The sequence below is a fragment of the Eretmochelys imbricata genome, chromosome 14 (genome assembly GCF_965152235.1).
Source record: "Eretmochelys imbricata isolate rEreImb1 chromosome 14, rEreImb1.hap1, whole genome shotgun sequence".
NCBI lineage: Eukaryota > Metazoa > Chordata > Testudines > Cheloniidae > Eretmochelys > Eretmochelys imbricata.
The window spans coordinates 39668475-39687017 of NC_135585.1; the positions used below are offsets into that span (position 1 = coordinate 39668475).

Sequence of the window (18543 nt, forward strand, 5' to 3'; positions counted from 1 at the left end):
GGGTCTCAGGTAGTATGGTGATCGGTAGCAGTATATGATATATTCCAATCTTATTTACATTGGTGTAAACCTATAGAAACTCCTTTTTTTTCTTGAGTCATGTTTGTCTCTATCTTTACTAGTACAAATACCCAATTCCGCATAAACAGAGTGCACAGTATTTTCTCATGGAGGCAATAATGTCATCAGATTTTATTTATAAAGAAATACAGAATGAAATTGCTACCGAAGGAGACATATGGACATTTTGTTCTTAGTGAATAACTTCCAACCTATCTGTTTACTCAGTGCACCTTTGATCTCTTTGTTTCTCATGCTGTAGATGATCGGATTCATCATCGGTGGCAACACAGAATAGAGAACAGCCACTATGAGATTCAGACCTGAGGTTGAGCTGGAGGTGGGTTTCAGGTAGGCAAAGGTTGCAGTACTAAAGAACAAGGACACCACGGTGAGGTGAGGGAGGCAGGTGGAGAAGGCTTTATGCTCATCCTGCTTAGAGGGGATTCTCAGCACTGCTTTGAAGATCTGAACATATGACACAATGATGAAAAGAAAGCAGCTTAAGCCTAAGAATGAACTAAAGATGAGAAACCCAACTTCAATGAGGTACAAGTCAGAGCAGGCGAGATTGAGGAGCTGGGGGATTTCACAGAAGAACTGATCCACCACGTTGCCTCCACAGAAGGAGATTTCAAAGGTGATCCCAGTGTGCAGTGCAGAGTAGAGAATTCCAGTGATCCAGGCACTGGCTGCCATTTGAACACATGCTGTCCTGTTCACCACTGTCTCATAGTGCAGTGGTTGGCAGATGGCGACGTATCGGTCGTACGCCATGATGGTCAGTAAGGCAAAATCTGCTGAAGCGAAGAAGAAGATGAGAAAGACTTGGGCAACACATCCAGAATAAGAAATCGATCTGGTGTTCGTGAGGGAATTGGCCATGGATTTGGGGATGGTGACAGAGATGGAGCCGAGGTCTAGGATGGACAGATTCATCAGGAAGAAGTACATGGGGGTGTGAAGGTGGCGGTCAAGGGCTATGGCTGTGATGATGAGAAGGTTCCCCAACAGGGATATCAGGTAAAGCAGTAGAAACACCACAAAGTGTAAAATCTGCAGCTCCCGAATGTCAGAGAATCCCAGGAGAAGGAACTCGGTCACGGCAGTTTGGTTGGACATTTTCTTCTGCAGTACACTGTGCGATGTCTGTGGAGGGAATGAGAAAGACAATGGTCAGGATTAGAGCGACAAAGGGAATGGCCCTGATTCCCCTTTCCCTAATATCTCATTCTATGAATGTCAAAAGTGCACAGATCTCATCACTTACAATGAGTAGGTGTTGTTAGTGCTCCTCGCCTCTGACAATCAATGAGTCACGTTACCACACCAGTGTAAATTAGGTCAGCTCCTTTAAAGTCAATGGAGCTTCGTCATTTTATCTCATCTGAGGATTTGGCCCAAGGTGTGGCTTGATAAACTGCAATATGAAGGATGGAACAAAGCACACTCCAAACCCAACAATTCTCACAACTTGGATATGAAACTGATCAACTAAAATTCTAACACAGCCCGATTCTCACTTTGCAGGGCAATATGACGTTGACTCACCCAGCATCGTAAATAGCAGCTCATCTGTCATTTTTCCACCCCAAACTCTGTGCATAGAGGCTGGTTGGAAATTTTTCAGCTGTGTTCTTTTTAATGGAGATTGGTTTTTAAGCTAAATAACAACACATCTCAGAATCTGTCTGCTTTTCTCAAACATTTTGGGATTGTTTTGTAAAAAAAAAATGAAAACTTAAAAAACCAAACTATATTGGTTTTGGAATAAAAAAAAATCAGTTTTCAGCAGAAAGTTTTCATTTGCCAAAAACTGGGAGGGGGAGGGGGGAGCGGGGAATGGATTTAGGGTGTTCAGTGAAAAGTAAAAATTTTCCTGATGGGAGGAAAAATTCCAGTCAGCAGTAGGTATTTGATTAAACTGATGGGAAAGGTCTTAACCAGTTCATACGGTAATTCATATTTATCATCTTAATTCTTTCCTGTATGTTGATCCCCCAACACATTTAATTGAAATAGCAAATTTTCTGTGCTAGCCTTTGTGGATTTTTCCCAACGGAAGACACATTCAGTCATCCAGCACTAGGATTTTTTGGTCAATATCTATCTATATAGCAGAATCTAGAAGCTAAGGGCACAGGTATCTGAGAATCCTTTCAGCCTCATTCTGCGATTGAACTAGACTCAAACCGATTGCTTTCTGCAGACGAGCTGTGAGTATCTGGCATTGAGCTGCACTGACATTAAAGGACTGATGCTGCGGGAAGGTGATTTATCCACGTCTATTTCCTGAGGGCTAGCAAGACTCACGCCCTGGAGCCCTGCACAGCTCAGAAGCAGAGATTCAGAGGCAAGGGCACAGAAACAAAGGTGATAACGCCAAAAGGGCCATTCAGACCCTCTAGTCTGACCCCAGCATAACACAGGGAGTACAATCGCCACCGTGGTTCCCTGATTCCAGCCAAGCTTCTGTGTTATCTGTGGGCCACGATTAAAAGATAAAAAGAAAAGGAGGACTTGTGGCACCTTAGAGACTAACCAATTTATTTGAGCATGAGCTTTCGTGAGCTACAACTCACTTCATCGGATCTGTAGCTCACGAAAGCTTATGCTCAAATAAATTGCTTAGTCTCTAAGGTGCCACAAGTACTCCTTTTCTTTTTCTGAAACCTGTGATTAAAAGATAGCACCTAACCTGCTCAGATGCTATTGTAAATCCCCAAAGGCGCCTTTCTCCTTCTTTAGGTGCTTAAACCCTTTGTAATCCTGGGCCTGTGTCTATCTTGTTAACTTCCAAGGAAATCCTGGAAATATGGGTTCTAGTCCCATTTACCTCCTGTATGTCCTTTGGCAACATTGAGATAGACTGGCTTTAACTGGTGGTTCAACTCTGAGTCTAAAGGTGCTAATGTGCATAACATATCAACTGTGGCTATCAGCTCTGCTGCTTATTCAATTTTGACCTTCCAGTAATTATCCCTTTGACACAGAAACAAATCCAGTTTCAAGAGAAAAAATGGTTTTGAAATTATGGTATCATTGAACAGTATTAGTGTTCCCCTCCCTTGTTTAAAGCTCCATTCCAAATTAGAGATGTTTGGAAATTTAGATATTTTTTGTAGTAGTAGGAAAATGAGTTTTTTGTAGGAAAACAAGCTTTTGAACTAAACAAAAATTTCAGGGAAAGTATCTCCTATACTCAGATATTTTGTTTTGCTTTTTTGAAATCTGCAAATCCCAATATTCTTTGGTTTGCAATGTGCAGTTTACAGTAGTTTTTAGCTGAAAAGAAATTAGTTGTTGCTTGCTAAACCCTGCAAACATTTCTGATTTCTCATGCAAAGTCATTGTCCATCTTCTTTTTCTCTGACTGGATCTAGATGTCTGACTAGACTGAGAGTTAATTCCTTAAAGAGTTCAAATTCTAACTTATATTTCGGTTCTTACATTCTGCTGAAAAGAAATCTGACAGGCTCTAGCTGTTTGATAATAAAAGTCTTTAAAAGTTCCAATTACAATTCATATCTCTATTATTAAATTTGTCTGTATATTAATACCTTCACGTGTAGAATTGAAAGCAAAAAGGTAGTCTGTTGGTCTTTGTGGATTTTTTCCCAACATGCGGTGCTTTTGATCCTCCAGCACCAGGATTCTTTGGTCATCTCTCTCTCATGCCCCCATCACTGTATTATCCAGCAGCAGTTTCCATGTCCCTTCGCTGGATTTCCTGAGTCTCTCTGCAGTTCCTAGTAGACAGGGATCCACTCCACAGAGGGGTGCTCCCTGCTCCCCTCCTTGGACAGGCTTGGCTGGGAAACGAAGGACTAAATGGGATCAGAGACTGAAAACTCCTCCCAGCTCTAGAGCTGATCCTGTCTTGTGCAGGGTTCAGATATTGTCATAGCCCAGGATGTCCCTACTCTGGGCTAAATAGTTGAATCCGGTCTCCAAGGCTTTACGCCCAGCTCTGATCTCACCTCTGGAGCAAACCACCCTGACAACCTGCCCAACGCTAACCCCACAGAGGGAGAACAGTACCCGCCCTTTATCTCACTTGATGGCAGCATCCCTGGAAGGACCCTTGGCTAAAACCAAGGCAGGGCAGAGGCCCAAAGCATGTCCCAAGGTGTCTGTAGAATGAAACATAGAATGAATGAATCATAGAATCTCAGGGTTGGAAGGGATAAAACAGCGATTTCTAACAGAGACACATGATCCACAATAGCGAAGAGCCTTGTCGCACCAGAATCTCAGCTGGCCTGGAATAGCCTGTTCCTTCATTAACATCACCTAATCACTTCTGGGGGAGCAGAGACTTTTTTTTCCTCCTGCATTGTATGAGCAGGTCTTGGGATGCCTCTGCTAGAGGAACCCACAGCTCAGGCTGCCTAGTCTGAATGAAGTCAGTCACCAAGAGGTACCCAGAGGTGAAGACTAAAAACTAAGGGCCAGGTCATGGGCTTGTGTAAATTGTTACACTTCCATTGAGTTCATGGTAGTTTGGCCTATTTCCGCCAACTGGGAATCTGGGCCTTGGATTTCCGTCGAGCGATGTCAATTTACGTCAGCTGGGGATCTAGCCCATTACACAGTTATAAATCCATATTTTTTGCCTGCCAATGTGATCCGAAGCTGATTCAAAAGTTCTGAACTCGTCTGCACTTTCTTAGCTCTTTGCCCCATGGGTTTAATTACAAGTGTAACTTTTATTGGTGGCGGAGATTGGTTCAGTCCCTCTAGGGATAGAACTTTGGAAGAATTCAGTGTTGCACAGTTTTCAAGTATCTCATTTTCAACTTCTGTTGGGATGAATGGCCCAAATCTTTCTTTCTTTCTTTCTTTCTTTCTTTCTTTCTTTCTTTCTTTCTTTCTTTCTTTCTTTCTTTCTTTCTTTCTTTCTTTCTTTCTCATCCATTACATTAATTTTTCTCTTACTACAGACAGCACTAAACTAAAAAGCTCAATGGGCTGCAGATGCAACGCTGCAAGACTTTTAAAAAATATTGAATTCACATTGGTCGCCAGCAGGTGTAAATTGGCTGTAGCTCCTTTGGAGCCAATGGGCCCTGCTGCCTATTCTGCAGAGTGTTAATAGCCCGCTTCATGTTAATTGCCCACTTCATTTTAAGTGGTCTCCTACAATATGTGTGATCCCCTTATGCATAACAATCTGTCCCACCTTGTACTGATCATGGACACTATGGTTCTCTTCTCCAGACCAGAGGAAGAGCTCTGTGAAGCACAAAAGCTTGTCCCATCCACCAACAGAAGTTGGTCCAATAAAAAATGATACCTCACCTTCTTTGTCTCTCTCAAAATCTTGAAAAGTCTTGCAGGATGGGAAACCCATTTCCCACCCAGCTGCATTCTTCAGGTATTCTTCCCTGCTCTGTGCCTGGTTACCCTGTAGATCGAGATAACAATACAACTTAGCTGTAGATCTCAAAGCGATTTATCAAGTCGGGTCAGGATCATCATCCTCATTTTTCAGAGTGTACAGAGAGGGGAAGTAACTGGCTAGAGGTCACACAGCAGCTCTGAGGAATATAACCCAGGTGTCATGAGTCCCAGTCCCTTCGGGTATGTCTACACGGGGATAAAAGCCCTGTGGCACGGCTTCGGCAGGCCTGGGTCATCTGACTCGGGGTTGCAGAGCTTGGACTGTGGGGCTAAAAATTGCTGTGTAGGGTCCTAGAGCTCGGGCTCCAGCCTGGGTCCGAATGTCTACACAACAATATTTCAGCCCCGGAGCCCAAGCCCCATGAGCTCGAGTCAGCGGATCCAGGCCAGCCATGGGTTTATTAATCCCTGTGAAGGCATAGCTGAGTAATGTCGCTCCCTCTGGTCACGTAGCAATTGTGACACTGACAGGCCAGCTCAGGTCAGAGCAATAGGCCAATTCACTTGTGTGTTGTTAGGGCTTCCCCTACCCTCCCTTGGTTCTTGTCATGCAGACAGAAAGCAGGTAGCCAGTGTCCAAACTGCCGGCAATGCATAACCCCAGCTCTTTACACCAACAGAGCTTCCTCTCCCTCCTCCTTTGTAGTGGGCTTAATTATACCTGTAGTGTACGCCCCGGTACCCTGAACCCTGGTACCACCCTTACAATTTATGGTCATATTCCGTTTTGGAGGGTCTTGAGTCTGGGGGCTTCGGTACCACCTCTTTTGTACCCCGTGGGAGGGATAGGGAGTGAAATTATGCACCGGCCAGGGTTACCTTTTTCATTGGTTTTTAGTGTTCCTTCTAGCTTCCCCCATCTCCCTGCCCCCCCCCACAACTTGACCTTGTCTTGGGAGAGGAGTCAGGCAGCCATCAATTGTACACTGTATATCAAACGCCTGCCATATCCAGCAACACTGGAACCCTATTTCTCTTTGTATTGAAAAACCCCCATCTGTGGGCAGAAGCAACACACGGTGGTGTCCCCCCTGCCCCTTGTTCACATATGTTGATAAGGGTATAAGACACAAACAATTCTATTTTAAAAACCTCAAAATTCAAGTGAGCAAACAAAACCCAAAATTCTATCTCAGGCAAATAAACAGGACTACATACTATAGTACCATCACTAACGTATGACTATCAAAGAAATGTTAAGTGTACTAATTCACTCAAGTGTTAATTTAGTTCAAAGGAAATGGGAATGATATTGCCTTCACTTATCTGTAACCTGTTGAATGCTATCCCTTTACATTAGGTATATCCCTCTACTTAATTAACCCTAGATCAAAAGTGTGAATTTACGTGATGTGTGAACTTCATGAAAACTAAGGAAGGATTGTTGTCTGCTGTTACATTGCAATTTATATCGCATGTATCCCGGTAATTACGTTTGCCCATCAAATGCGATTGGAGCCTTGGAAATGTAAATGAAGAACATGCTACCTTCAAAGTACGGGTCATTGTGTTGGACAAAGGGAAATCCACAGACCCAGTCTGCGTTTAGTCATTAGAGGAAAAACCCATGCTGTGATGGAAACACTTGCCAGATTGCTTTCCAGGGAAGACAGCTGTGAGAATGGATCCAGGGAATGGTTCTGTCTCTCTGAGCTGTTTGGACACTTTCAGGGAACATTCCAGATGCAAGCAATGTGCCAGCAATGCCCCTCTGCCATGTACATTGGTCAAACTGGACAGTCTCTACGTAAAAGAATAAATGGACAAAAATCAGATGTCAAGAATTATAACATTCATAAACCAGTCGGAGAACACTTCGATCTCTCTGGTCATGCGATTACAGACATGAAAGTCGCTATATTACAATAAATAAACTTCAGAAACAGACTCCAACGAGAGACTGCCGAATTGGAATTAATTTGCAAACTGGATACAGTTAACTTAGGCCTGAATAGAGACTTAGAATGGATGGGTCATTACACAAAGTAAAACTATTTCCCCATGTTTGTTTATTTCTTCCCTCTCCCCCCCCTCACTGTTCCTCAGTTGTTCCTGTTAACTGCTTGAAATGGCTCACCTTGATTATCACTGCAAAAAGTTTCCCCCCTCCCTCCCCCCAAACCCCGATCTCCTGCTGGTAATAGCTCATCTTAATTGATCACTCTCCTTACAGGTTTGGTTTTATGTTTGGTTTTTTTCTCATGTTCTCTGTGTGTATATATATATGTCCTCACTGTGTTTTCCACTAAATGCATCCGATGAAGTGAGCTGTAGCTCACGAAAGTTTATGCTCAAATTAATTGGTTAGTTCTAAGGTGCCACCAGTACTCCTCTTCTTTTTGCGAATACAGACTAGCATGGCTGCTACTCTGAAACCTGAAAAGATGCAAGACAGAGATCCCCAAAGTTATCTTGTGTAACCCTGAGAGACTTATGGAAAACTAGCAGATACCACATCTCTGCTGTCACTTTGGACTGACAAACTTGGACTGTCCAAACCTGTTAATGTATTTTACCTGCTTTAAACTCTCAATAACTTTCATTTCTTTTCTTAGCTAATGAAACTTTAGTTAGTTTACTAGAGAAATTTGCTGCCAGCATTGCCTTTGCTGTGAGATCAAGAGGATCCATTGACCTGGGATAAGTGACTGACCCTTTGGGGTTGGGAGTAACCCAATAGAATGTGATTCTTTGTTTTAAGAACCTTTTATCACAAAGTCCAGTTTATCTGGTTGGTAAGAGTGGCTGGAGATCCTAGGGGACTGTCTGTGACTCCATGGTAATACTAATATAGTGATCCAGGAGTTCACATTTATTACTGGCTTGGTGAAATCTAATTTTTGAATATACCACCAGTTTGGGGTGTCTGCCCTGTGTTCTGACCGTCTGACCTGCAATTGACACTCATGGTTGTGAGCCGTTCCAGACAGCGTGACAGCAGTGACTGAGGAGGAATGGTCCAGGTGATCTGGACGCTAACATGGAACCTGAGAGACCCAGCTCAGCTACCTGCTTTGCCATGGGTTTCCTGTGTGATCTTGGGCACGTCATTCTGTCCGGACAACAGTTCCCATCTATAACATGGATATAATAGTACTGCCCTGCCTTGTAGGGTTGGGGGGAGGATAAATATATTAAAGAGTTAGTGGTTAAAACAGAGGTGGTTGGAAACTTTGTTTCCTCATGAAAATTTTGTGGTTTTTTTTGTTAAAGAAAATCCCCAACATTTCTCAAAACTGAACTTTTTTGTCTGAAAACTGTCAAAAAACATTAAATTAAACTAAATTAAATTAAATTAAATTAAATTAAAAATACAATTTTCAGGCAAAACTATTTGTTTTTCCAGTTTTCATTTCTTTAAATGAAAAACAGAAAATGTTCAAGGAAAGTGAAGACTTTCTGTGAAAATTTTGTTTGGTGAAACCTGCAATTTATACATTGGAAAACATTGTGATGGAATGCAGTCATGGCAGCCATATAGACACTTTAGATAGACAGAGCAGTGAATAATGGGACTTTTTTTCCTGATCATTGTCAAAGTCAGATTCAAGACTCAAAAGGTTTGTCAGACCACTCTGTTTATTAGCAAAGCGCTTTGCCAATGCACTCAGATATGTGTGCCTCTTGCAAAAGCTCAAGCTAACTTGTTTAAACAGATAAGCCAAAGCCAATTTAACATAAGAGACAAAAGGAAGCAGAAACTGACAAATATACATACCTATCTTATTTGCATACTAACGTTTACCAATCTCCTACCTCAGTAGGAGCTCTAAGTTAATTAGTTTCAGGACCCATTGTCTCACACTCTTTAATGTTTCTCTTCCTGACAACTATATTTCAACAAACCCTTCAAGCAGCGTTTCTTTAATGAATTATAATTTCAATATAATTCATTCTACTTTCACATCATCTATAGCGTTGAATTATAACAGTTCCGTCCATTTGAAGCTATCATGAGGCTGATGTCATTCTCAGATTAAATTCATCCATGGGCACCATTTAATTTGATGCCTGAATGGGACCTGAGTTCTTCTGAGCTGGCCTCTGGGCGTAAGAAATAAGTTACATTTCATGTTCAGCACTGGATGAGTTGATTTTTCACCTGCTGTGAAGCACCAAGTATTGGCTATTGCCCAGAGCCACCAAGTATGTCAGTGGCAAAACCAAAAACCAAGTCCCATGAGAGCTGGGTGCATAATACCTTGGAGGACCTGGGCCTGGAACAAGTTCTGAACTCCTATCTACTGCACTTGCTGAATCCTATTAAAGAAGTTCTGTATTAAAATCACAAATGAGTTTGATTCCCCATAGTTTAAATTCCAGGGTATTAGTAATTAAGAAGTCTCTTGGTTTTTAGTACTGTTTCTCTCCCTCTATATGTGAAACTTGCAAGCTGCTAATTGTGTTAGTACATTCTAAGACAGAGTCTGTTCTCAAAGCAATTCTTTGTAACAACTACTCACACAGAGAGAGACTTAAAACAATACTCTGTAACAACAGAAACAGCACCCAGAGACTCCCCGCCCTTTTGTTGTATTCATCTTGCTTTGTTAACAGTTGTGATTAAAATGGATGTATGTGGATGGATGCTTGGTGTGGATAATAAATGAATGATCAGGGAGGTGCCAGCCTAAGAATCCAGTGTCCATCGGCTGAAGAAGGCGTCAAGTGGAAATAACCAGAGGGCCCCTGGAGGGCAGACTGGAATCCACCCAACAGCCTCAAGGATGGGAGAACCAAAGAACAAGATAACATCTAGCAGCACAGAGCCGTCAGGAATGTGCCATCTGTTGATTGATTCAGCAACAGCATGATGAAGCAATTCCCATAGACTGGCAAAGGAAGAAATTCCTATAAAAATAGACTCTAGAAAGCGAGAACTTTGGGGGTCTGATTCTGCGAACCAACTTCCAGGAGCATCAGATGAGCATCTGACAAGGCCCTGCTCCCTCCTCATGTCCAGGCCACCTGGCCAGTGGCTTGGCATGAGCAACTCTAAGGCTGATAACTATGATAACAACCTTGCAGAACCTGTGTGTGTGTTTGTATGAATGAATGTGTGAATAAATATGAGACTGAATGGAATGTTATAGCTATAACTAACTGCTTACTATGATTCTTTCTGTATTCACAATAAATGTGGTATTTTGCCTTTTCCCCTTTAATAAGATCCTGCTGGTTTTTATTTTATTGGTATAACACACTAACTTCTTTAGACTCCCTTGAAAATAAAAGCCCAAATATGGAATTTTTTGCACCGTTCTTGAGTCCTTTCAAGATGCAGAATAAAAGTGACATTTGAAAATGTGGCTCAAAATAATTCTTGCAAATTTTGTTTTAAAATTTACAAGATAGCAAATACAAAGGTTGAAGGACTCCTGAAATGAGCTGCACTTGGCATGGGAGGAAATGATGCATTGGAGACATCACCTTTGAACGGACTCAAATCTCACTGTCTGAGGAGCTGCAGGAAGACAGCAGCTTTTGATGTTTATCCCAGGCTCAGCGGTAAGTCCTTATTAATGTTCACTTCCAAACACACACATGCAGCAAAATCATATTTTCCCATAAATATGCAATCATGTACCCGTACAAACACAAGCACAATAATCCACAGTCATAACACTCATGTATTCACACAATATTTTTCACTAATAAACACACAATATTGTGTGTTCACAAACACAACAATAATGCAAACTTGCACGCCAGAAGAAGCACTGACAACACACACAAAAGTTACGCAATATTTTTCGCCATAAACACATGATTTTGTACATTCTCATGGACACACACGAACAGAAGACTCACATGGACACTGATTTCAACTCAGGTATACACTCACAATAATGTACATTGACAACACCACACATGTGAGCAGTGTACTTGACTAGCAAACACACACTGAAAGCAATGTCTCAGTACATTGCACTTATCATGTAATCTCACAAAAAGAAACACATAAGACAGATTGACACTAGAAACCTTCACCATCATAGCAATGTCAGCTTGGAAGTGTGATTTTTTGGGCAACATTTCTATGGCAGTAAAACCCCTCTTGTAAACATGGTTAAACCAGCTTACAAATGCTTCTGCGGTGTGGCTTGTTTCTCTCAGAGAACCAGTGTAAGTAATACCAGCAAAACTACTAGTCCATTTACAGTAGGAGAGTTTGTTTGTATTGCTATATCAGCAAAACTTTTCCAGTGTAGACCTGGCTCTACCTTGTCTCGCTAGACATTCTCCCTCTTCTTCTCATATAAACACAAACACACTTACATGCACAGAGATTCTCCTCCATTTACAGCCACTAGGTAAAATTATCATCCCTCACCCAGTTATTAGGTACCAAAGTCTTATTTTCAAACGTGACTTTGGCACTTCTACCTATAATACGGCCATATTTTTAAAGGTATTTAGGTGCATATGGAGAATTACTTAAAGAACCTAGATACTTAATACCTATAGAAATCCATGGGTGTTAAGTGATAAGATGTTTTTGAAGATCTCACAACGCACCTAAATACCTTTAAAAAAATGGCCTGAGTGACTAAGGCATGTTGCACTTGTCACAGAAGTGTTTCTGCAAATGTTACCCCTCGCCATGAGGCAGCCACCAGGCAGAGGCAGATCCGATTGCTCACGATAGTGAGGAATTGCAGCAGGTATGAGATGCCATTCTGAAGTCTGAGGACATGATATCAAAGAAGAAGAACTCCATGCAGTCCATCAGGCAGTGGAAGTAGGCCTGGGCATGGTAGCTAGGGAAGGAACTCGTCACCTGATTGCTCACCATGCGGACGACCATGCTGGTGAGCAGGACGTCCAGGAGGGAGAGGTTGGTGAGGAAGCAGCACACTGTACTGGTGAGTTTGGAGAAGAAGACCCAGAGATTCTGGCTTTGGGATAAACTGTTATTTCATGTTAATTATCCAGAACCCAGAAAGGGAGAATAATTCCAGTGCACCAATTGCAGGGCTTTATTTGATTGGGAAAGGAGAGTAACTTGCACAGTGTCAGGGTCTGACACCAGTTTGGGGTTATCCTTCAGCCCTATCCATAGCCCTAACCCATAACCAACAGGGACTTAAGTATAAGTTTTTCTTTAAACTTTCAATGGGGCCACTCATGTTTGGACCAGATCCTCAGCTGGTGTAAATTCTCAGAGATCTATTGACTTCAACAGAGCGATGACAATTTAAACCAGCTGAGAATTAGCCCCTTGGTTTTTCAGGAACCCATGTGTGATATGTTCATTTATTCAGAGAAACAAAACACAGCATGTTTAAAATGTATCCGGTCAAAACATCTGGAAGTCTAAACACTGAGTACTTTTGATGAGCTCTTTGTAAATGAGCGATGGAGTAAGACAGAGTCATAAACCATCTTTGCTAAATAATGTTTAATAACGAGTACTTATAAGAGAATCATGAAGTGGACAAAGACAATCATTAACAGGAAGAAGCACAATAATTTTCATCCGTGATTTGTTATCTAGCTAGCTAACTAACATAATTCACAATTAAAGAGAAATCTGTCATTATGACTAAATGAGGTTGTGTGTTAGGAGAATAAATGATCCTATCTGTCTGTCTCTCTATCTAATCACATGATCTGTTTTTGTCCGTCATATATGTAGTGTACAGAACCATGAACAAAGATGGTATTCTAATAGTAACAACTTCTGAGACCCTTTCTCAGCTTGGAAATGAGTAGATCTACATGGGATAGCGTATGGAACACCAGATAAGTGCATGTGACGGCACTTTTCCATTTACATCAAGGCTAGAACAAAATGATCCCAACCAAGTAACTTACACCAGTGTTCATAAAAAGAAAAGGAGTACTTGTGGCACCTTAGAGACTAACCAATTTATTTGAGCATGAGCTTTCGTGAGCTACAGCTCACTTCACCAGTGTTCATGTCACTGCTGAGTGTAGCCCAGAGACTTTGGGCCAGAACCTCAGAAGTATTAAATTGGTGATGTTAATGTGTTTACTCTACATTGGTGCTGGTTCAGATGAGCTGGGATATCAGACCCTTACATTTCTGTCACACTCACTTTCTCCAGGAGTCTGTCAGCCAATTCTGGATCCTTGTGTAGACAGGCTCTTGGCCAAATCCTAATTTCTTTGAAGTGAGGGGCTAAACCTCAGTGACTTCAGTAGGATCCAAACTTGGCCTCATTATCCCAAGTTGGATTTTCTTTAGAAAACACTGGAAAAAGTTTCTCTTCCAAACAGTCTTTGCACCATAGCAAGAATGACACAGCTCTTACACAGAGAAGATGGGTGAGGTAATAACTTTAATTGGACAATCTTCTGTTGGTGAGAGGGACAAGCTTTTGAGTTACACAGAGCTCTTCTTCAGGTTAAAATAATAAAAGACAGCTATCTGAGGCTCTTTCTCCCCTAAGACGTCATTCATAATACAATAATATCCCAACAGTATATACATAATCGAGTCAGGAGGAACTTAGCCATGCAGAAACTTCTTTTGCACCCTTTTATCATTGTGGGGAGCAAACCTTCAGCTTACTCAGAAAACCCCATCAAAGAGATGACATATGAGCACTCTCAAGAGAAGGCAAACATTGAAAATCCTGTCAAACTAAACTCTCACCGTCTCAACAGGCCTTCTCACCTGCAAACCCACCTGGAACAAAGAAACAAATAAAAACAAACAACTCAACAAAATTAAACTAAACAACTGACAAACAAACAAAAACCAAAGAACAAATGTGTTGATACCTCTGTCAGCGTTATTATCCTGACAAAGAAGAGCCAGAGAACCCACTAGGAACTTTGCTAGGGCTACTGATTATCACATAGAATGGTGGTGTCTAGCTGTACACAGATAGATAGATAGATAGATAGATAGATAGATAGATTCCGATCTTAATTACATTGATGTAAACCTAGAGTAACTACAATTTTCTTGGGTTAAATTTGTCTGGATTTTTATGAATGCAAATACCCAATTCTGCATAAAAAGATTACAAAGTATGTTCTCATGAAGGCAATCATGTCATCAGATGATTCTATTTATAAAGAAACACAGAATGAACTCGCGATCAGTGGAGAAATATAGACATTTTATTCTGCTGAATAACCTCCAACCTATCAGTTTACTCAGTGCACCTTTCATTTCCTTGTTTCTCATGCTGTAGATGATCAGATTCATCATTGGGGGCAACACAGAATAGAGAACAGCCACCAAGAGATTCAGATCTGAGGTCGAGTTGGAGGTTGGTTTCAGGAAGGCAAAGGTGCCCGTGAAAAGGAATAAGGAGACCACAGTGAGATGAGGGAGGCAGGTGGAGAGGGCTTTATGCTGGCCCTGCTCCGAAGGGATTTTCAGCACTGTTTTGTAGATCTGAACATATGACACAATTATAAAAGCAAAGCAGATTAAACCTAAAAGCACATGAAAAGAAATAACAACAATTTCCCTGAGATACGAGTCAGAGCAGGCGAGGTGGAGGAGCTGGGGGATTTCACAGAAGAACTGGTCCAACACGTTGCCTCTACAGAAGGATATTGCAAACATATTCCCAGTGTGCACTGCAGAGTAGAGAATAACACTGATCCAGGCACTTGCTGCCATTTGGACGAAAGCTCTCCTGTTCATTACTGTCTCCAAGTGCAATGGTTGGCAGATGGCAATGTATCGATCGTACGGCATGATGGTCAGTAAGGAAAAATTTGCTGAAGCAAAGAATAAGAAAAAAATTATTTGGGTATCTCAACCACAATAAGAAATCGATTTTGTGTTCATGAGGGAATTGGCCATAGATTTGGGAATGGTGACAGAGATGGAACCAAAGTCTAGAATGGACAGATTCATCAGGAAGAATTACATGGGGTTGTGAAGGTGGCGGTCAAGGGCAATGGCTGTGATGATGAGAAGGTTCCCCAACAGGGTTATCAGGTAAAGCAGTAGAAACACCACTGCTTTGTAAAATCTGCAGCTCCCGAACATCAGAGAATCCCAGGAGAAAGAATTCGATCATGGAGGTTTGGTTGGACATTTTCTTCCTCGGTACACTGTGTGATGGCTGTGGAGGAAATGAGAAGGACAATGATCAGGACTAGAGTGAGAGAGGGAATGGCCCTGTTTCTCCTTTCCCTAATATCTCATTCTAGGAATGTCAAAGGTACATAGAACTCATCACTTACAAAGACTAGGTGTTCTTAGTGCTCCTCACCTCTGACAATCAATCAGTAATATTATCACACTTGTGTAACCTCCTTCATCACTTTACCCAATCTGAGGATTTGGCACAAGGTGTGGCTTGATAAAATGCAGAATGAAGGATGGAACAAAGCACGCTCCAAATCTAACAGGTCTTGCAAAGAAGGTCCCTCCATTGCGACCAACACCAAGCTTACCACTTGGGCATGAATCTAATAGAATAAAATGCCAACACAGCCCCGTGTCTTCTGTGTAAGTTCTGTACACCCATTTACACCATTTATACTCAGCCAGCAGCACTGTGGAGCTAGGCCAGGAACTCTGGGTTCTACTCCCAGTCAGCTCCTGTGTGTCCTTGAACGGGGTGAGGATAGACAGGCTTTGGCTGCTTGGTTCAGCTCTAACCCAGGGTTTAAAGGGGCTCTTCTGTAAAAAACATTCTGTGTGCTGCCAACTTTACTGCTTATTGAATTGTTACCTCCACGCAACTATCCCCTTGAAAGAGAAATCACAGAGAAGAGATCCAATCAATGAGTATGAAATCAGGCTCTCTCAGGCAATATTAATGTTCCCCAATTTATTTAACATTTACCGCTGGTTGGAAATTTTCAGCTGGGTTCTTTTTAATAGAGATTGTTTTTTCATCTAAACAATACCGCCAACAACAACATCTTAGAACCTGTCTGCTTCCCTCAAACATTTCGGGATTCTTTTTTAAAGAAACTGAAAACTCGGTGCAAAAGTTCCAATGAGCGTGCAGGAAGCCGCTCAGCCCCGCTGCGCTGTGGGTGGCGGTGGGAGCCCCCGGGCTGTTTTAAATTGCCCGGGGGCAGCAGGTGGGGCCAGGGGAAGTGTGGGGGGAGTGTGTGTGTGGGAGGTTGGAAACTTTGCTGGAGCTGGGCCCTTGGGACAGGAATATTCCTGGTGCCCGGGCTCCATGGGCCCATAGAACTCGCCGCCCATGTCAGGGAGGGACCTTCAGGCAGTTGCTGAGGGACAGAGCCAGCCTTCCCTCAGGATCTGCCAGATAAAGGACTTTCCTCTTGCCATGTCTACCAACAAGTGAGCTGTTCTGCTCCCTTTTAAACCCTCCCTCCGGACTGTGCCTACCCTGCAGATGTGTTGGGGTGGGTCTGGCTGAGGCCAGAGCAGCTCCTTAACCCCTTCTTGCCCAGTGTGGGATTTGTATTCTTCATCACAAGTCCAAACAGAGGGGGGAAACCCTTGAAGGTACAGCTTTCCATACTGTTAACTGCTAACAAGCCTAACAGGCCTGAGGGGCTATTTTTGCAAGTCGAGCTTTTTGTTCTATTGGTACTTTTATCTAATTCTTCAGGTGTATTCTTTGGGTAGCAAATTATTACCCCACCTAGCAGTAACAATATGAATTTTGAATCCTTGATTTTATCCTGAACTCCTTGGAAGTTTCTCTTGAACTCCTTGGAAGATGCTTCATGCAGCAGACATTCTTTTGCCCTGTGTCATCCTGGCATCTCTGTTGCCGGGCTCGGGAGGAGGGTTAGAGAGAATCCACTCTGCAGCCTGCAGAAGACTGCATTCTAATTCAAAAGTTTGTTACTTTTTGTCCTGATTTCCTTCCACTCCTGGAAGGTGATTGTTGGATTTTTTTTTTGAAGCATGAATTCTGGATGACTTTTTCAAATGTTTGGGTAGAGAGAGCTTTTGTAGGTCACCCTCCCCTTGTCCCCGGTATCTCATAAAACCATTGCACTCATTGATGTGCTGTTCACACACCATTGCCCTCAATAGCTCCTCCGCGTACTTTGATGCGATCCTATCACATGCCTGGAAAATTACTTGGTTTTCTGATAGTTCTAAAATATTAAGGGATTCCCCAAAGTCAGAGCCAGGATTGGTAAAGGTCCCCAAAACACAACTGCAGCCTACCCTGCGTCAGCCAGATCCAGCATCTTAATTATCTGTAATTGATTTAAAGTAAAACAGGAGGTTGATGCTCAGTCAACCCGTGAAACTCTTTGCCAGGGGATGTTGTGAACGCCAAGACTATAACAGGGTTCAAAAAATAATTCTAGAAATTGATGAAGGAAAGGTCCATCAATGGCTATTAACTAGTATGGGCAGGAATGGTGTCCTTAGCCTCTGTTTGCCAGAAGCTGTAAATGGTCAATGGGAGATGGATCACTTGATGAATACCTGTTCCGTTCATTCCCTCTGGAGAACCTGGCATTGGCCACTGTCGGAAGACAGGATGATTGTGCCTCTGTGAATCTTCCAGGGACGGAAGTGAGAAGGAGAGTACATGAGAATTTATGAAAGAGTGATCTAGAAGCTTTCCACAGCGTGGACAGACAGAAAGCAAAGTGGGGGATTCTTTCCCCCACCCCAGGCAGTACAATGAATATAGCCTCTGTTTCCTTCCACTGGAAGACACTTGCACACCTGCTGGGCCAAGACTGCTGCCTGGGACTGCGGGTGCTACAAGTGGCCAGCAGTGGGCCAGAAGGACGAGGACCGTGCAGGAGGTTTGCCAATAGAGGCAAAGAGAAGCCAAAAGCACTTTGCTTCCAAAAGAGCTAAGGAGGAGAAGGACACAATCCATCAAGAGAGACTGCTCTAGAGGTTCCTGGATGAAGAGAGGTGGAGCAGACAGTGGACTGATTGCTCAGGGAGAGAATGCTGGGTATGTGGGCCAGCAGGGTGATTCATCCAGCTCCGTGACAGAGCCTGCACCAATGCATGTGCCAGCTGCAATGTCTGCAGGTGCACAGGTACATGTGGACAGGAGAGGGGAATGGTGTCCCTGGTCCTGGTTCACAATGGTTGGAGGGTGGAGTTTCTAGCAGGGCCAGCGAACAAAATTACAAGTAGGGTTTGTTTTCCAAACTATTCACAGTTGTGTGTCT

At 42.6% G+C, this 18543-nt stretch overlaps 1 protein-coding gene across 1 annotated transcript; it reads right to left on the reverse strand.

Moving 5' to 3' along the window:
- Positions 1-222: 222 nt before the first annotated feature.
- LOC144275238 (olfactory receptor 14A16-like) lies at positions 223-1182 on the reverse strand. The gene has a single exon (XM_077834419.1). It carries the CDS (start codon positions 1180-1182, stop codon positions 223-225), a length of 960 nt encoding a protein of 319 aa, XP_077690545.1.
- Positions 1183-18543: the final 17361 nt, after the last annotated feature.

Coding starts and splice junctions, on each gene's coding strand:
- LOC144275238 (XM_077834419.1), bottom strand. CDS start 1,182: ATGTCCAACCAAACTGCCGTGACCGAGTTCCTTCTCCTGGGATTCTCT.